At 41.3% G+C, this 19,205-nt stretch overlaps 2 protein-coding genes across 6 annotated transcripts in view; both read right to left on the bottom strand.

The window, feature by feature from the left end:
• clcn1b (chloride channel, voltage-sensitive 1b) overlaps positions 1-711 on the bottom strand; it is a 56,359-nt gene extending 55,648 nt beyond the window's left edge. Inside the window, exon 1 of the mRNA XM_030750156.1 lies at positions 615-711. Within this exon, the coding sequence (XP_030606016.1) occupies positions 615-665 (51 nt within the window). The 5' untranslated portion in view covers positions 666-711. The remainder of the gene's footprint in view (positions 1-614) is intronic.
• A 1,489-nt stretch (positions 712-2,200) lies between these two features.
• Positions 2,201-16,111, bottom strand: casp2 (caspase 2, apoptosis-related cysteine peptidase). Of its 5 annotated transcripts, none has more exons than XM_030750157.1 (13): positions 15,976-16,111; positions 15,305-15,468; positions 13,328-13,498; positions 13,137-13,211; positions 12,782-12,964; positions 12,469-12,538; positions 11,964-12,055; positions 11,540-11,722; positions 10,421-10,549; positions 10,215-10,305; positions 4,423-4,623; positions 3,968-4,077; positions 2,201-3,871 (listed from the first exon to the last, which is right to left on the bottom strand). In XM_030750157.1, exons 2-13 carry the CDS (start codon positions 15,452-15,454, stop codon positions 3,737-3,739), a joined length of 1,590 nt encoding a protein of 529 aa, XP_030606017.1. In that variant the 5' UTR covers positions 15,455-15,468; positions 15,976-16,111; the 3' UTR covers positions 2,201-3,736. The 5 variants fall into 5 exon arrangements, with proteins under 5 accessions (XP_030606017.1, XP_030606019.1, XP_030606020.1 ...); XM_030750159.1 differs by having other exon boundaries at positions 4,435-4,623; XM_030750160.1 differs by lacking the exon at positions 12,782-12,964.
• Positions 16,112-19,205: the final 3,094 nt, after the last annotated feature.

Raw genomic sequence — 19,205 nt, 5'->3', positions numbered from 1 at the left:
CAATGCAAAATTTAAAAAAAAGATTTAAGAGATATACCGTGAGAGCTTGATGATTTACAAATTAAAAAAATAAAATCTCTTTTTTTACAGGGATGCCTTTCCGTTTATCGCCTTCACTCAGCGGTTTGAGGCGTGGGTGGCGTGAAATTGTGCAGACTGTTGATGTGTATGTGAGCTGCAGAAATAAAGTTGACAATAAGTTACAGAAATCTTGTTTAAGAAGAAAAGACAGAGTTTGAGTGGGAGTGGGAGTGGGAAGGGGGGGGGGGGCAGGAAGAGAGCTGAGATGAAGAATATTGATTTAGTAAGAGGGCATGAGGAGGACTTTGTATGATGGAGCAGAGAAGCATGATAGGAAGAAAAGATGGAGCAGGCAAAAAAGATGGCCTGGAGGTAGCTGTGGGAGAGAAGTAATGAAGGCTAGACTGAAAAAAAAGCAAATAAATAATGAGGAATAGTTAAAAAGGTATGAAGAAAGGAAGTGACAGGTGAACTGATGGAAAGATGAGAGAGAAGCATGTATAATGGCAGAACAAAAGAAGTGAGGGAAGACTTTTCGAAGAGACAGCTAGAACAGCATACAGGCAGGTAAAGGAAGATTGGGAAAGACCTACCAGGGTCTGTTGGTATCTCAGAGCCTTCCTTTGCGATGCATCTGCAGCCATTGACACGCTGTCACTGATCCAAAAATAACCTTGCTGGACACACCAGCATTTCCAACAGCAACACCACACCACACACACACAAACACACACACACTCACACACGCTGCCTTATGTATACCCACTTCACACCAAGCCAAAAAACACAAAAACATGTAAAATTTCTCAGTCTCCTAAAGGTTCAGTCTTAAACACACTCATTACATAGAGACAGTCCAAAAGCACAGGTGAGGTTCTTCCCGAAAGTGCTCTTCTCCAGACGATCCACAGCCTACGAGCCATCCAGCTCCACTGCAAGACCGACAGACACACAGACAGAAATCAGACAGGCAGACAAAGCAGAGCAAAGCCATCTGATGAGGCAGTGAGGGACGCAATGCTTTCCTTTATTAGAACTGCAGACACCTAATAACACACACACACACACAGCTTCTTGCTCTAAGCAGCACCCTCCCTGCCAGACGGCATTAGGTGTGTGTGTTTGGATGGCCTGTTCTAGTTTGGACAGGGGTGGCGGGGGTGGGAGTTGGAAGGGCAACCCCCCCCCCCAACATAGGGCTGCCCCTGCAACGTGAGCAGGAAGGTGCACATGACACCCCTATGACAGCCCACACCTATTCAGCCAATGCAGCAAGGCAATCCCCATAACACTCACATGCTATGGCAGCCCACTCTTAGAAGGAAAAAAACAAAGCAAAAATATAATAACCCATAAACACACCCCCAAGAGCTTTAACAGTAAAGCCATCTTCATACTGCTCAACTACAGAGGATCCAGGTGCCCAGAGGCGAAGCAGGGAGGTGAATCTGTGCTGTACATCAGCTCCAAGTGGAAGAGCTCAGAGGCCTTTGGTGTGCTCTGCCAACATCCCATTGAAGCAAGTTGATTTAAACATGTCTAGTTCATTGGCAGGAACCAGAGAACTCTGGTTCCTCCTCTTAACCCAATGAGACCGGCAGCTATTATGATAACCACAAAGACACACCCAGATCCCCTACCCCACCATTAGCCCTGCTTTGTGGCCCACATGCTAGTGCATAACAGCCTGATCTTACAGCCACAACGAAGGCCAGAAAGAAATGTGTTATTCCAACCGCCAGCGTGTGCGTGTATGTCAAGCCATTATGACTATGAACAGCTGGCAGGGGGGCTCTATCTGATACACTAAGAACATTATCAGTGGGTGGCCGACAGTGTGAGAGATGCATATGTCCCAGTCGCAGCATGGAGAGACCTAAGCACAGCAGAATAGTAGTGAGTCAGTTATACTATACCTGAGAACGGAGGGGGACAGGCTGTACACCGGGAACAACACACACAAACACAGCAACAAGGAGGATCAAATGGAGTGGCGCACGCACCGGAGCGGCTGCAGTGTACATTCGAGCAGAGGTCTTGCATTTGCGACGTGGGATACCGCATGAACTAAACATGTGGATAAAAGCTGCCGTTGCAGAAAATGCAGATACACATGCAGCTTTAAGAACAAACAAACAAAAAGGAAACACTTTTTCTTGTTTAAAACCCAAAGCCTGTTTATTGTGTACAACATTTGGCAGTCATTACTACTGACAGAAATAAAGCCCCCCCCCAGCACCTCAACAGAGCTTGGCAGCAAATAACCTTTAAAACTTCTTTCTGCAGGAAGATGACACTCTTATAACACTCTTATGTTTTCCCTCTCTCAAGTTATGTTTCTTAATTATTAAAACTAAAACATAGGTGGAGTGAGCATGCTTCAGACCAAGGTGAACTCTGCTAAGATCACCTCAGATACAGGATCTTTAAAATAATCCATTTACTGATAGTTAACCAATACTTTTTCAACCATGTCTTCTGTATCTCTCACTGCAACACTGTTGTAACTAAACACACTTTGCCTGGTGAGGCTTTTTTTTTTTTTCTGGGAAACATCAATGCTCTTGCAGCCTTGAGAAATAAATTTATTTGTGTGGAGGTGTGCCAAAGCCTTATAATATACTGTGAAAGCAGCACCATGGTCATAAATTTATCCAACAAATCAACCTCACATGGAACAGGCATCTTTTGTTTTTAATGGAAGATGCCTTTTATCCTTCCTGCATTAGGTACTGCAAAATACAATACAGAGACTAACTAAATATGCAGCTCCTATGCAGGAGCAAACACTTGAAATAAGAGTAAGTGTAAAGGTCAGAGTTCATACTGTCTGTAAGTGACCCCACAAGTAGCACCACATTGCACTCCACCACCCTGACAGGAGAAATTTACCAAATATCAGTAAGTGTCATATGAATTACCTGACTGAACATCGAGAAGCACATGCGAGAAAATAAACTTCATAATGAAGCTGCCCTGCAGGTGTTCTTCCATTTCATAAGGCATACTATGTGAAGAAAAATAATCATACATTCTAATTTAAGTAGTTCAAAACCTCTATTGTTTCATTTTAAATACAGCTGTTTGTAACCCATGTCATTGCTACCATGACAATAAAGATCATCTTCAACTGTGGAAGATGTAACGCTGATAAAATAGAGATGATGAAATGCATTTTGCTGTGCTGCCCCCTGCCTGTCACTATATTAATAACAAGAAATGTTTAACATTTAACACACATTATGTACAAATATAAGAATGGGTCCAAAATCCTTATAAAAAGAATTCCATACAAAATAAAGCCACAAAAATAGATCTGTGTATAAAATACATTTTAAAAAGAGAAGCTTGTGAAAGCTCAAAGTAGCTGTGCAGTTTGACTGCAAAGGATTAACATCTAAACCCTCTAACTGGCATAGACACAGACACACAGATGCATACTTGAATACACTGTATGCCAATAGGTTGCCCATTTCAGAGTACATGTAGATTAACAGAAGCTTGCTCCTTTTTTCTTTCCAGGATTTGTGTGTGTGTGTGTGTGTGTGTGTGTGTGTGTGTCTCTTGTGGTTTGAATGGATAAATCCTCTTCGGATGTCAAGTTGTAACGGGGGAATGTGTGAGTGTGTGGTGTGCAATGAACAGCTGTGATGCCCTTACTGCAAGGCTTCGATGCAAGGAATGATCTGTGTGTGTTAATGTGCACATGTGCATATCAATACTGGGGCTGGTACTTGGGGAAAAAGTAGAGGTCTTTGCACAATGAGCTGGTGAACTCTGACATCTCTTTGCAGCGGTGGTGGGCGGTACCCGGGGCATAGCCCTCCCTCTCCTTAATACGACTGTTTACCTGGAGAAAGACAAAAAAGACATAGGTTTCAAAAGTTTATTATATAACAAAGAACTGTTTACATGCTGCAGTGACACTATGGAAAAATTTATTTACCTGCACCAGTATGTCTGCAAGGTGGGTGTCTCTGGCGTGGAGGCGGAGTGCTGTGTTGAGCTCCTGGATAAACCAGGATCCTCTCTTAGTGTTTCGCATGGCTGCTGTGCCTTGAGGAATAACAGATCAAACAGCAGAAGCGTAATACATCAAGATGTGACACAGCAAGACAAGAGCGAAGGTGTTGCCTGGTAGAGCTTTATGTAATAGGAATCAATTTTAAAAACACTTTTGATACACTTGTACACAAAAAAATCTCTCAAGCAGACATTTTAATTGCATTGCACACAGAACAAAAATAATTATTAGGGCCCAAAGTAATTAAAAAAGAATTCCAAAACCATTACTGCTGATCTCTGTGGCCTCATTAGCTTTCCCCTTACATTGGTGTTTCAGTTAATGACTAAAATATTATAAATAAACCCACCCCAGAATAGCAAATTGGACAAACTTACAAATTCTCTGACCTTTGAGAGACGCAAAGCCACAGATCATGTCTGACCGCTGGGGCAGTTTAATCCTGGGTCTCCCTGTGTCCCCTCTCTGTCTGGAGTCTGCATCCCCCTGTCCCTCCCTCCCAGCATCCCGCTGTTCACAGCTTGGTGAGCACATCCTCGTTGGCCCGTCTATCTGCTCCACGCCACAGTCCATCTCCTCTGGAAGAGAAGAAAGTTTCAATTAGACCAACAAAAAGCATCTAGCAGTTGTTTTTGATATTTAGTGCATTAAGGAGAGCTGCATTTTTCAGCCATTTGTTTCACACACATATTCTTTATTGAATACAGCTGTCAACCAAAGGGGCACAACATCGTTATTCCCACTATAGGCCAGTAAAAACAAACCACAGCAACACAGTTTAAACTGAATGCTTCAAAAAATGCAGGTGTCCTACAACACTGCACCTTAACACCACTTGTGTAGCAAGAGATGGAGCACTTAAGCTGCTGCTGCTGCTCCATTAACATGCTTCTTAAGCTGTCACCCCAGTCTTTGGCTTTAAAAAAAAAAAAAGCTAAACTGTTTGAACTTAAGTGGTTTTGACTTGATTTCCTGCAGCTCTTTGATGAAACCTAGTATTATTCCAACTGGATTCTTTAAAAAAGTCTGAAGGCAAAACTGTCACTGACATTTAGCACGAGCCTTGGCTGAAAAAAAAAAAAAACTTCTAATCTTCTGCACTGCAAAACACCAAGAAATCATGCACTGGAATTTACATACACTTTTCTAGTCCCTCTGACTGCCCCCAAAGCACTCCACAACACAAGCCACATTCATACAGCATCATGCCGCAGGCACTTTAAGTACTTTAGCTAACCATCCATCCATTTTTTTTTACATTTTTTTAATTTATCTGACTCAGAGTCACAGGAGAGTTGAATTCTATCCCAGGTAACACCCTGGACAAGTCTCCAGGATATCACAGAGACATAAAACCATTTACGCTCAGGCTCACACCTACAGCGAACTGAGAATCACAAATTCACCTAACACGCATGGCTCTGAATTGGAGGAGGATGTCGGAATTCTTGGAGGGAAACCCACGCAGGCACAGAGGGAACATGCAAACTCCACGAAACCTCAACCCTCTTTCTATGAGGTCACAGTGCTAACCACTGAACCACTGTGCTCTAAATAACCTGAATCTGCACACTTTTGTAACTAAGAAAATTTTTCAATTAGTGGTTTTTTTTGTTTGTTTACCCAGACTTTCATAACTAATGTACCAATGTATCCATGAATAATCTAAGTAACAATATCTGAATTTCACATACCGTGAGTTATTTACAAAGTGGCTAAGCACACCTAATGGCCTTTCAGCAGCACACCTGCGCTGGGCTTTGTGGTGCAGCGAGGGAGTGTTTGAATGAATTAGGTTTAATCCTGAGGGTTCTAAGGATCTGTCATGAGCATCATTGGCTGTGTAGTCAGGCCATAACCTTCAACACAGAGACATTTTGGACATTTGAATTTTTTTATATGTCCCTGTGTGGCTGTCACTTGGTGTTGGATCACTTTCTGTTCTGGAGCAGAGCGGTGTTTTGCTGTGTCTGTTAGCTGATTAATTAGCTCGATTAATCTAGATAACGACAAGACAGCGTAATCTTCATGTGCTTTATCCAAAGCACACTCTCTGCTGAATCACCTGTATATTGTATATTGTATATATTGTATCCACATTGTTTACTTAGTGTGTTTTTAGGAATTCGACAGCTTAGTGCAGCTTTATGCTTAGGTCTTAGCCAGAATGGCTTCTTCTCCTGTCCCTCCTGCACTTTCCTGCAGTCTAGTTACTTCTCAGCCTCCTTTAGCTGTAACGATACTTATAACAAATGTAGCCTGTTTGTAGCCCTCGAGGCCAGGCTGAATTGGAGAATCAGAGATCTGGCTCTGCACCCTAGAAAATCCGATAGCTAGCCAGGCCCCTGTAGTCAGTACAGACCAATGTAGCTTAACTCCCGTTAGCTTTCCCCCAGCAGATCCCAAGCAGCTGGGAAAACAGGCCGGCTGGGTGACTATGAGGAGGAAGCACAGTCCTAAACAGAAGCTCCTGATCCCACTCGGCAACACACCCACCAAGGAAGAAACTCTGGTTACTGGCGACTCTGTTTTGAGAAATTCAAGCTACGACACCAGCAACCATATTAGGATGTCTTCCAGGGACCAGAGCAAGTGACATTCAAGGAAATTTGAAATTGCTGGCTAAGGCTAAAAGTAGTTTTGGTAAAATTATAATTCACGTTGGCAGTAAAGACACTCTATTACGCCAATCAGAGGTCACTAAAGTTATTTTGGATTGGTATGTAACTTTGTGACATGTTTAGCCGCATGTTCTCCTTGAATAGCTAGCTGGTGTCAAAAAAACGATGCGGGCTTTATAGATAATTGGGAAAGTTTCTAGGGAAAACCTGGTCTTGTTAGGAGAGACGGCATCCATCCTACTTTGAATGGAGCAGCTCTCATTTTACCATCCAAAGTGTGACTACACAGGGTTGAGACCAGGATGCAGAGTTGCAGTCTTACACACCTCTGCAGCTTCTCTCCTCCTGCCATCCCCCCAAAACCCCATCCCCATAGAGACGGTGCCTGCTCCCAGACAACCAAAAAACAAACCAAAAACCTGCAAAAAAACAATTTGGGCATAAAAATTAAAAAAGAAAAAACAATATAACATCCTCAACTTCACCAAAGAACAAAACATTCAAATGTGGATTATTAAACATTAGGTCTCTCTTGTAAGTCCCTGTTATTACGTGATTTAATAATTGATCAACATATTGATTTATTCTGCCTAACAGAAACCTGGTTACAGCAGGATGAATATGTTAGTTTAAATGAATCAACACACTCGAGTCACACCAACTGTCAGAATGCTCAAAAAGCACAGGCCGAGGAACGAGGAGTAGCAGCAATCTTCCACTCTAGATTAATTAATCAAAGACCCAGACACAGTTTTAATTCATTTGAAAGCCTGACCTTTAGCCTTGTCCACCCTAATTGGAAAATTCAAAAACCTGTTTTATTTGTTATTATCTATCGTCCACCTCAAGTCAAGTCATGTTTATTTATATAGCACATTTAAAGAGATATACAGGGTAAAAACAACACAACAATTGGAAGTCAGCAATCGTCTAATAGGATGTTACTCTGCAGTCAAATGCTAAGAAAAAGAGATGTGTGTTTAATAAGAACTTAAACGAGTGTACCGTCTGGGCTGAGCGAATATGGAAAGGAAGATTATTCCAAAGGTTTGGCGCTGCTGCTGCAAACGCTTGATCACCTCTCAGTTTCAGTCTAGTTTTTGGCCTTTGTAAGAGTAGTTGATTAGACAACCTCAGAGCCCTTAGAGGCGTGTGTAATTTGTGTTTTGTTGTACCAGTTAAAAGACGAGCTGCCGCATTTTGCAGGTGGCGCACCGATAACTGATCTATGCCATAGTACAAGGAGTTACAGTAGTCCAGGCGTGAAGTGATAAAAGCATGAATGACTTTTTCCAGGTCCTTAAACAGAAGATAGGGTTTTACTTTAGCAATGACTTGGAGCTGATAAAAACTACTTTTAGTAGTTATTTGTTTATCCATTTTAAAACAGATTTTTCACTGCATCATGGTAGTGAGGAGCTAACTGACTTGGAATGCCGGCCCTTAACTCAGAGTTTCTCTCTGATTTAGTGGTCAGTGAAAAATTATTTTAGTGGGTAATTTTAACATCCATGTAGATGCTGAGAATGACAGCCTCAACACTGCATTTAATCTGTTATTAGATTCAATTGGCTTCTCTCAAAATGTAAATGAGCCCACCCACCACTTTAACCACACTCTGGATCTTGTTCTGACATATGGCACAGAAACTGAAGACTTAACAATATTTCCTGAAAACCCCCCTCCTGTCTGATCATTTCTTAATAACATTTACTTTACATGGATTACACAGCTATGGGAAATATGTTTTATTATAGTAGAAGTCTTTCTGAAAGTGAGGTAACTAAGTTTAAGGATATAATTCCTTCATTATGCTCTTCAATGCCATGTGCCAACATAGTGCAGAGCAGCTACCTAAACTCTGCTCCCACAGAGGTAGATTATCTGGTCAATAGTTTTACATCCTCACTGTGTATGACTCTGGATACTGTGGCTCCTCTGAAAAGGAAAGCCTCAAATCAGAAGTGCCTGACTCCCTGGTATAACTCACAAACATGCAGCTTAAAGCAGATAGCCTGTAAGCTGGAGAGGAAATGGCATCTGACTAATTTAGAAGATCTTCATTTAGCCTGTAAAAAGAGTTTGCTATACAAAAAAAGCCCTCCATAAAGCTAGTACATCTTACTACTCATCACTAATTGAAGAAAATAAAAACTACAAGTTTCTTTTCAGTACTGTAGCCAGACTGACAAAGAGCCATTGCTCTGTTGAGCCGAGTATTCCTTCAACTTGTAATGTCGTAATGACTTCATGAATTTCTTCACAAATAAAATTTTAACCATTAGAGACTCTTTCTCTCTGATTGATCTTCCTAAGTTAGCTTCAATAATTACTTCCTTCAAACCATCAACATGTCTATTAGACCCCATTCCTGCTAGACTGCTCAAGGAAGTCCTACCATTAATTGAGGCTTCAATCTTAAATATAATCAATCTATGTTTATTAGTTGGCTATATAACACAGACTTTTAAGGTGGCAGTAATTAAACCATTACTTAAAAAGTCATCACTCGAACCAGCTGTCTTAGCTAATTATAGTCCAATCTTCAACCTTCCCTTTCTCTCAAAAATTCTTGAAAGAGTAGTTGCAAAACAGCTGACTGATCATCTGCAGAGGAATGGTTTATCTAATAGAGTCCAATTTGTTCATGTAAATGGGGAGTCTTCTTCACACACTAAGGTTAATCATGGAGTTCCACAGGGTTCTGTGCTTAGAAACATCCTGTCTCAGAGTGATGCTGAAAAGCTAATTCAAGCATTCATTACTTCTAGGCTGGACTGTTGTAATTCATTATTATCAGGCTGTCCTAAAAGCTCCCTGAAAAGCCTTCAGCTGATCCAAAATGCTGCAGCTAGAGTACTGACAGGGACTAGAAAGAGAGAGCAGATTTCTCCCATATTGGCTTCTCTTCACTGGCTCCCTGTTAACCCTTCAACGCCAGGCAATCACTGCTGAAGCGCCTGTTACTTGCCCTCAATAGCGGCGAACAGCTGATTGAGACGTGGCATATCAGCACGGAGTCGGCTGATCAAAGTAACGTTGATCAGCTGGCTTATTACCATAACTCCGCAACCGTTCATCCTATCGAAAAAATGCAAACGGTTCCTGAAAGTCCAGAAATTGCATGTCACAGTCATATAGGTATTACGGTATTTAATGCGGGAAGTCCGCGAACAGCGGCACGTTTGAAGCGGCACGTTTGAAGTATGTTGCGCAACGGCGGATGCATTCGGAGTAAAAGGGTTAAATCCAGAATAGAATTTAACATTATTCTACTCACATACAAGGTCTTGAATAATCAGGCTTCATTTTATCTTAAAGACCTCATAGTACCGTATCACCAGGTATCAGGTTTCTTCCTGTTAAAAGCGAGTTTTTCCTTCCCATTGTCACCAAGTGCTTGCTCATAGGAGGTCGTTTTGACTGTTGGGTTTTCTCTAATTATTATAGGGTCTACAATACTTCAACAATAGGGTTTACAATATAACATGTTTACTGTATAATTATCTTTTATTGCTCTGCCACATGAATGATCTTATTCATCTTACCTCCTCTGCAGGCCTGGATGAAAAATATTTTTGGCTTGTTTTGTAGGAATGGACAGTGTGCATTGTCAAAGGTCTCAAACACCCAGTCCAGCTGAAATTGACAAAGTTAAAACACAATTCGCATTAAATGTCAGAAACAGCAGTTGAACTTTTATCACTGAATGACATGTCATACATTTACACAATAAACGATGAGACAAACCAACCTGCAGGAGTTTGCCATCTGTACCGTACACTGCTCCTTCCACTCCGTGGGAGAGCAGACACATCACACAGCTGTCCGCTGTCCGATGCTCAGGCCTTCTGCAAAAATTCTCAATGCATGTCCTCATGCCCTACACAAGAAAAGAAACAAGCATCAGTATACAAAGTCAAGGTCAGCGTTACCCCATACACAACATTCTTTAACCACAATAATGCCACCCAAATTTCTCAGAATCTATTTTCAAACTTAAAATGTTTGAAAATGCTGGGAGAATCCATTTGGTACATTTTCCAAAATTCTCTTCTCTCACATGTAGCACACAGCAGGAGATAGGTTCTGATATCCTCATTCTCACTACTGGAAATTCTCGAGTTAGTTCCTGGCTGTGTTGGACATTTGCATTCTCACATGCACCCACATGGAGTAAGGTTTAGAAAAGTTCAGGCCAGCACCTTATGCATGCATCTGGATCTGAAATGTGTTTATTTTGTGAAATAAAACAAATCTTAGGGCAGCACGGTGGCGCAGTGGTTAGCACTGCTGCCTCACAGTTAGAATAACACCTGGAAGGTCTGGGTTTGATTCCACCTTGGCCCAGGCCTCTCCCTCTCTCTGTGTGGAGTTTGCATGTTCTCCCCGTGCTTTCGTGGGTTTCCTCCGGGTACTCCGGTTTCCTCCCACATTCCAAAGACATGCACTTACTGGGGTTAGGTTAATTGGCTACATTAAATTGCACATAGGTGTGAAAGGTTGTTTGTCACTCTGTGTTGGCCCTGCAACAGGCTGGCGACCTGTTCAGGGTGTACCCTGCCTTTCGCCCTATGACAGCTGGGATAGGCTCCAGCCCCCCTGGCAACCCTGACCAGGATGAGCGGAAGCGAATGGATGGATAGATGGAAAACAACTCTTACATTAAAGCACCTTTTCTACACTAGGTCACCAGTCTTTCTTAATTAAACACTTCAGCCAAGCAATGTTCTCCAAACTGTGTCATGTCTAAAGTTTCCTGAGGTATATAATTAACATGCTTTTTTGTTTAGCCCAAACGTCCTTTCTTTAGATTTATCAATAAATTAGATGAAGGTTTCACATTTCAAAGAACATCCTGTAGCATCCTTACCTGAGCAGTGAGGTCTCTGTGCACAGTGACAATGTAGTCCAGCTCTGTAAAGACCTTCCTGAGGACCTCATCATCCACCTCACCACCTTTTCTAGGGTCAAGGTCAGGGGCAGCACAAGGGTCAAAGGTCACATTACTGATCACCAAGGCCAAACCACGAGGGGATGAACTCATGCTGTAAGACTGAATAAGAAGAGAAATATAAGAAAAATTAATACATGATAAGGGCAACAACTATTCTATTAGATAAACTTCACAAACTGAGACAACCCAAAGATTACATTTTACACGTGCTTCAGTTTTATGCTCTATACATACACATAGCTAAATAATGAAGACATGCATTTTTCAAGAGGTTATAGGTAAATCACAACAGAACCGATGACATGTGCTCAGCTGATCTGTTGATGGGGAAAAATCTTGCCTGCTGACAGCGGGAGAGGTAAAAGTCAGGAGTGCAAGGTAGGACAGGAGTGTTGATGGGACTGTCAGCATCCAGGCTGAACTCCATGGAGTCTGCAGCACACAAACAATCACAAACTAATCACAAACTGAACTGCCAATTCTAAGTCCTCACCACTGAATGGAGTTGTCAGAGTTTCATGTTGTCAATGAGTCATTCTTGGGGTGTGGTGCCTGTAGGTAAAGACAGAAGCTACCTGCTAGCAAAACAACATTACTACCCTTCTCTCTATGATATGTGTATGTAACAGTTCAACTAATCAGCAAACTAAAGGTGTATAGTGGCTGCTAGATACAAAATGTTTTTTGTGAAGGTATAGATTAAATTGTCTTAAAACTGGACAATACATAAAGCCTTTTGTTGAGACACTACCTCATGTCTCCAGGGAAACAATGCTGACAATAACATTAGACACACTAAAACCCATTTTAAAATGAATGCACAGACGCTCCTCAGCACTGCTCACCGTGTGTCCTTGCTCTCTTGGCTGCAGTTTCCTCCTGAGTTGGAAGCGGAACAGAAGAGTCCACAGACCTCTGAAATTTAAAATTGTACACAAATTATTAAAGACAGAACATCAGCTGTTAAAAACAGATCTTTCACAAAAGACAACGAAGGATTTTGTTCTATACTCTGAAAGCAGCTGTTGTTTTTGTGGGAATATGACATCTGCAGTCTTAGATTAAATATTTGGAAAACTCCTTCCTGCCTTGTGTCTACGTACCTCAGCAGGCCATCTGGATATATATAATGAGATGGATGCATTTTGTGATTCTTACATCTGTGTGCATATCTGCTCCTTGTTTCTTTGTCCTCTGTCTCTGTTTGCTCCTGTCCTCTGCCCTGACTGGGGGTAACTCTCTGACTGATGACTCTGAGCCAGGCCGGCTATCTGATGCTTGGACTGGGAATGATGAGGTGCTGCTCACCTCATACATTTCCTGTCTGTCTTCTGAAGATGCCTGCCAAATATCATGTTACTGAAGCTTACATCTACCAAAATATTATTCCTTAAGCTCTAAGCATATATAACAAAAACTATTAAACCAACTTCAAAGGCAGTCAATGATGGAAAGTTTTCTACTTCAAAAACTCCATAATGACATTGCCTCTTATAATCACAGCTGAGCTCACCTCTCTCTTCTTTTCTGTTCTCTCTGTAACCAGCTGCCCTGCCTTTTCCTGTGGCTCCTCCTCAGGCTGAAAACTCTGTGAGCAGAAAACAGTCTAAGAACTGCACTAAGTCTGGTAACAATCTGCTGTGTATACTGTAGTTGTGTGCATGTGTGGTATATGTGTTGATGCTAAGCAAAGTACACACTCACATCTATATGTGTCTCCCTGCCATCTCTCGCTGTTGACTGCATGAGCAGGTCATACAGGTGCTGCTGTTCCGTTTCTCGGAGAGCTGAGCAGAAGCTGCCAAAGGCTCTGGGTCCCCGCTTGGGTAAGAGCAGCAGCAAACGCCAGCTGCGTTTCTGGGATGTTTGCTCTGCCTGGAGTAGAAGAGATGAGACACATCAGAACCTAAAGATCACTAACAAAGACTTAATCTAATAATACATTTGGCTTTACTTTTTTCACCTCCTCCACATTATGACATTTGAATGTGAAATTATCCAGACAACCACCTTACAGGTGGTCCTCAGACATGTCAGTTGAAAGTGAGGCTTCAAATGACACTGACAGTTTTTTTATTCTGAAATAAAACATTCTTGAGAGGCTAAATTAAAACTCCCATAAACACATTTTCCACCAACATGGTGCTGGTGCCATGCTGAGCCTGTTCTGTCTTCATGCCTTTCGAGAAACAGCCCACATTTTGATAGGTTTGCTAACCAGTTATTATGCAGCATTACTAACAGAAGTTGGAGTCATTTCCATGGGAAGAAAATAATGGCAGACAAACTATTCTTCAATTTGTGGTGCCGTACCATTGCCAGCTTTCTGGCATCAGTTCTAGATTGTGAACCGGCACTGTGTTGGTGGAAAAGGAGCCTGATTGGCATTTGCCATTGAATACCAGAATTAGCCGGCCCACCCTATGCTTCACGCAAATGAGAACAGGTTTCACCCTGAGCACATAGGACAGACATGAAAGGGTCTGGAGAAGCTGTGGAGAATGTTATGCTGCCTGTAACATTGTTCAGCATGACCGGTTTGTTGCTGGGTCAGTGATGGTCTGAGGAAGCATATCCATGGAGGGATGCACAGACCTCTACAGGCTATGCAAGGGCACCCTGACTGCCATTAAGTATTGGGATGAAATCTTTGGGACCCATTGTCAGGCTCTATGCTGGCGCAGTGGGTCCTGGGTTCCTCCTGGCGTACGACAATACCCGGATTCATGTGTTAAAGGTATGCAGGCAAATGCTGGAGAATGAAGGAATTGTTACCATTGCCTGGCCTCCACGCTCATGACTGAATGAGGTAAATTTTGTTATCACACTGTAAGCATGAGGGTCTGCGCAGACATCTGCATGCTGTCTTGTTTTTTATGGCTGCATGGATAACATTATAACATCCAAACAAGTGAAGAAAACTCTTAATGATGTAATAATAGTTAGAGTCTATACTCAAGGGCATCATCAGGAATAAAAATACAGAGGTTTAACCTCAGAGTTTAAAATCCTGGTGATGCTTAAGAACAAAAAAGGTCAGATTATACTTAGGTGGAAAGCATAGCTCTGGGACAAAAGATTTTAAGGGACAGATTAAACCTGCCTACTGATTTGTCATACACTGAAGGGGCAGTGTTACAGCACAGGCATGTATGGCTAACAGTGGAGCTGGGTTCCTGCTATTTATTGATGATGTGATTGATGATAGACATAGAGGGATCCATCCCTCACATCCCAACTGTTTTTTTTTTTCTAATCAAAAGTGGTGATGTGCGAAGGAAAAATACAAGAACTATATCACTGTCCAACTTTATGGATCTTCTTAATTTTAGAATTAACCACCCATTTTATTAACTGCCAAACCAACTCATGTTTTCTGGGCCGTTGGAGCCTATGCCAGCTGTCAGGGTGCAAAAATGGTGGTAGTTCTTGTAAAACTACAGAAAATATTTCTATAATCATGTTTACCTCAGCAGATTTTTCATAGGGCCATTAGAGGTTCTGACCCGCATATATATTTAAACCATGGGCTTAAAACTGACCATAACCTTCAGCAAAGTTGTCAACAGAGAACTAAAAATCACCAGACTTCAATTTAAACAAACTATAGATAGCTCAAAGTCACAAATCTGTTTACAAAAAAACGTCTGATTGTTAATATACTGTTTATTACCCACATACCATGATGCTTTCTGCCATGCTCTCCGTGAGTATGTCGTCTGCCAGCAGTGACTGAATGAGCAGCTCATCCACCACCAGTTGTTTGCACAGGACAGCAGACTGTCTCCGGAGAGTCTGTCTGTCCCGCTCCAGCATGCCACACTCCAGCATTTTGCACAAATAAACTGAATGCAAGACAAATAATACGGCACATGAACCTCCCGAACAACAATACAAGCACATGTAAGTTTTACTCCAACACTGACAGCAGTCAGTTTATTAGCACCCTTTACTTTTGCTGGGCTACTCAGTTACACCGTTATGACGGTCAAAAAAACCAACCAAACAAACAAACAAACAAAAAAATAAAAACAATACAACTCAGAGATAACGTTACATTTAAGTACCTTTTCTTTTAAGCCAGCAATAATAAACCACTAACAACACAAGCCGAACAATACAGGGGCAAATTCGCAAAAAATACAACCAATTAATAAGTTCAAGAGGGAAATTAATGACGGGATAATATTGGTTATGTCGGCTTATTATGCTGATTTACGATGAAAGAGAAATTACGCTGAACTAAACTCTGGTGGCTGGTGGTGATAAATGCTAGCTAACGAGCTAGCTAACTTCGACTTTCTCTGTAATGAAGTGGGTGTAATGCGACTCCCCCCAAACCCATTGCTTACCCTCCTTCTGTTCTTGCAACGGACTATCAACACGTCGTAAAAGAATGAGCAAAATGTCTTCCTAAGTATCGCTACTAAACACAAATTAAAAACATCCCGTCTACACACAACAGACGAACTTCCGCGGGGTATAGGAGCCGAGTGCCTGGGTTAGATTCTGACCAATGAGAGCACTGTAAAATTTGAGTGGCGTTTGAACGAGCCAATCACTTCCTTTGGTTTCTTACAGGCATCTGTATAGTACAGTAAACTGCTGCGTGAATAACAGATTTGAACATTTTGAATTTGAATCTGATTTCTGTAAATAAGTAACCAGTTGATAAGGAGGCAGTCACAAACACATTTCTAATAGAGAGCTATTTAAAAAAAGAGGAGGACTGTAAACAGGGTCAAAATTTTGCAATAGGGTTTAATATTTGGTTTTGATGTTAAGTGGTAGGACATAATACACTGAAACATCCTACTCCTTCTTCCACTCTGTAACAGATTTGATATATAAAACAACCTGATAGCAGTTTGAAAGTATAAAGGGGTCTAAATCAACTCCACGAGTATTTAAAAACTATTTCAAATCCCAGTTAAGATAATACTTAATTTATCACAGATTTGGGAGATTCTTTTGTTACAGCAGTTAAAATAAGGATTATTGGTTTTGAGTGTTTTGAGTCTTTCTCAAACAAACAAACAAACAAACAAAAACAAACACTTTCTACCCATATGAAGAGGAACAGGAAATTTAGAAATAGGAGTAGGAAACTGAAACAAACTTGAGCAATGAGGGGGAAATGAATAATGCACTAGTGTGGGACACACTAAATATGAAAGGTAGAATGCACTTTTGAAATGATGAGCTGAAAATGAGTAACACTTTTTTATTAAACCCATGTTTGAGAAATAATAATATTAATAATCATATCTGATGCCTCGCTGGCAGACAGCTGTACTGTATTACAGAGACTGAAAGAATCAGTCCGTTAGAGAAGTTAATTTGCTCCTTGTCCAGGAAGTGGTGCAGACGGTGGTCACAATTATCTACAATGGGTGACAGCTTAGTGGCTTTCTCTCCACCATAGCTTCAGAACTGTCCAGTTTGCAGCCAATCACAGAGCAGCAAGCCTTCCTGGCTGTGCTGGTGTCACCATCTCTGATGCTGTTCCCCCAGCAGACCACAGCAAAGCACACTGCACTCGACACAACCGAGGGACAGAAAATCTCCATCATTTTGTTGCACACATGGAAGGATCTCAGCTTCCTTAATAAACAGAGTCTGCTCACCCCCTTCTTGTCTCTGCAATGGTCTTCCATTTTAACCTGTAACATAGATTCAATTCAGTTTTATTTACATAGTGCCAAATCACAACAGTTGCCTCAAAGTACTGTATATTGTAAGGTAAAGGCCATACAATAATTACAGAGAAAACCTAACAATCAAAATGACCCCCTGTAAGCAAGCACTTGGCGACATTGGGAAGGAAAAAATCTTTTAACAGGAGGAACAGGATGGTTTATTTGACGAGTTTCAGTCAGGTTTCAGAATTCATCACAGTACAGAAACAGCATTAGTGAAGGTTGCAAACAGTGGACTTGTACTTGTTCTGCTATACCTCAGTGCAGCTTTCAATACTGTTGACCATAATACTTTATTACAGAGATTAGAGCATGCCATAGGTATTAAGAGTACTGTTCTGCAGTGGTTTGAATCATATTTATCTAATAGACTACAATTTGTTCATGTAAATGGGGAGACTTCTTCACACACCAAGGTTAATTATGGAGTTCCACAGGGTTCTGTGCTAGGACCAATTCTACTTATCTATCTGAGCATACTATAAGTGCTTCACTTGGGCAGTATTATTAGAAAGCATAGCATACATTTTCATTGTTATACAGATGATGCCCAGCTTTATCTATCACTCTCCTTGTTTATACACCACTCTGCATTTAATCATTAGTTATTATTAATGCTCTCTTCCACAGTGTTTCCTTTTGTCCTGTCTCCCTGCCCTCACCCCAAACAGTCACAGCAGATGACTGCCCCTCCCTCATGGAGCATGGTTCTGCTGGAGGTTTCTTCCTGTTAAAAGGGAGCTTTTCCTTCCCACTGTCGCCAAGTGCTTGCTCATAGGAGATAATTTCTTATACATGCTTCCCTTAGGCAGTATTATTAGAGAGCATTGCATCAATTTTCCCTGTTATGCAGATGATATTCAGCTTTACCTATCAATGAAGCCAGATGGCACACATCAATTAGTTAAACTGCAGGAATGTCTTAAAGATATTAAGGCCTGGATGACCTCTAATTTCCTGCTTCTAAATTCAGATAAAACTGAAATTCTTGTATTCGGCCCCACAAATCTTAGAAACATGGTGTCAAACCAGATAGTTACTCTGGATGGTATTAATTTGGCCTCCAGTAACACTGTGAGAAATCTTAGAGTCATTTTTGACCAGGATATGTCCTTCAATGCACATATTAAACAAATATGTAGGACTGCTTTTTTTGCATTTGCGCAGTATTTCTAAAATTAGAAACATCCTTTCTCAGAGTGATGCTGAAAAGCTAATTCATGCATTTATTACTTCTAGGCTGGATTATTGTAATTCATTATTATCAGCCTGTCCTAAAAGCTCCCTGAAAAGCCTTCAGCTGATCCAAAATGCTGCAGCTAGAGTACTGACAGGGACTAGAAAGAGAGAGCATATTTCTCCCATATTGGCTTCTCTTCATTGGCTCCCTGTTAAATCTAGAATAGAATTTAAAATCCTTCTCCTCACCTACAAGGTCTTGAATAATCAGGCCCCATCTTATCTCAAAGACCTCATAGTACCATATCACCCAAATAGAGCACTTCACTCTCAGACTGCTGGCTTACTTGTGGTTCCTAGGATACTTAAAAGTAGAATGGGAGGCAGAGCCTTCAGCTTTCAGGCCCCTCTTCTGTGGAACCAGCTCCCAGCTTGGATTCAGGAGACAGACACCCTCTCTATTTTTAAGATTAGGCTTAAAACTTTCCTTTATGATAAAGCTTATAGTTAGGGCTGGATCAGGTGACCCTAAACCACCCCTTAGTTATGCTGCTATAGGCCTAGGCTGCTGAGGGTTTCACATAATGCACTGTTTCTTCTCATTCACCTTATTTACTTTGTTTATACTCCACTCTGCATTTAATCATTAATTGTTATTAATGTCTGGCTCTCTTCCACAGTATGTCTTTTTTCCTCTCCCCTCA

This window comes from Archocentrus centrarchus, chromosome 16 (assembly GCF_007364275.1).
Source record: "Archocentrus centrarchus isolate MPI-CPG fArcCen1 chromosome 16, fArcCen1, whole genome shotgun sequence".
Classification (NCBI taxonomy): domain Eukaryota; kingdom Metazoa; phylum Chordata; class Actinopteri; order Cichliformes; family Cichlidae; genus Archocentrus; species Archocentrus centrarchus.
The sequence above is the reverse complement of the archived record's forward strand: the minus strand, read 5'-3'. Positions and strand labels throughout refer to the sequence as shown.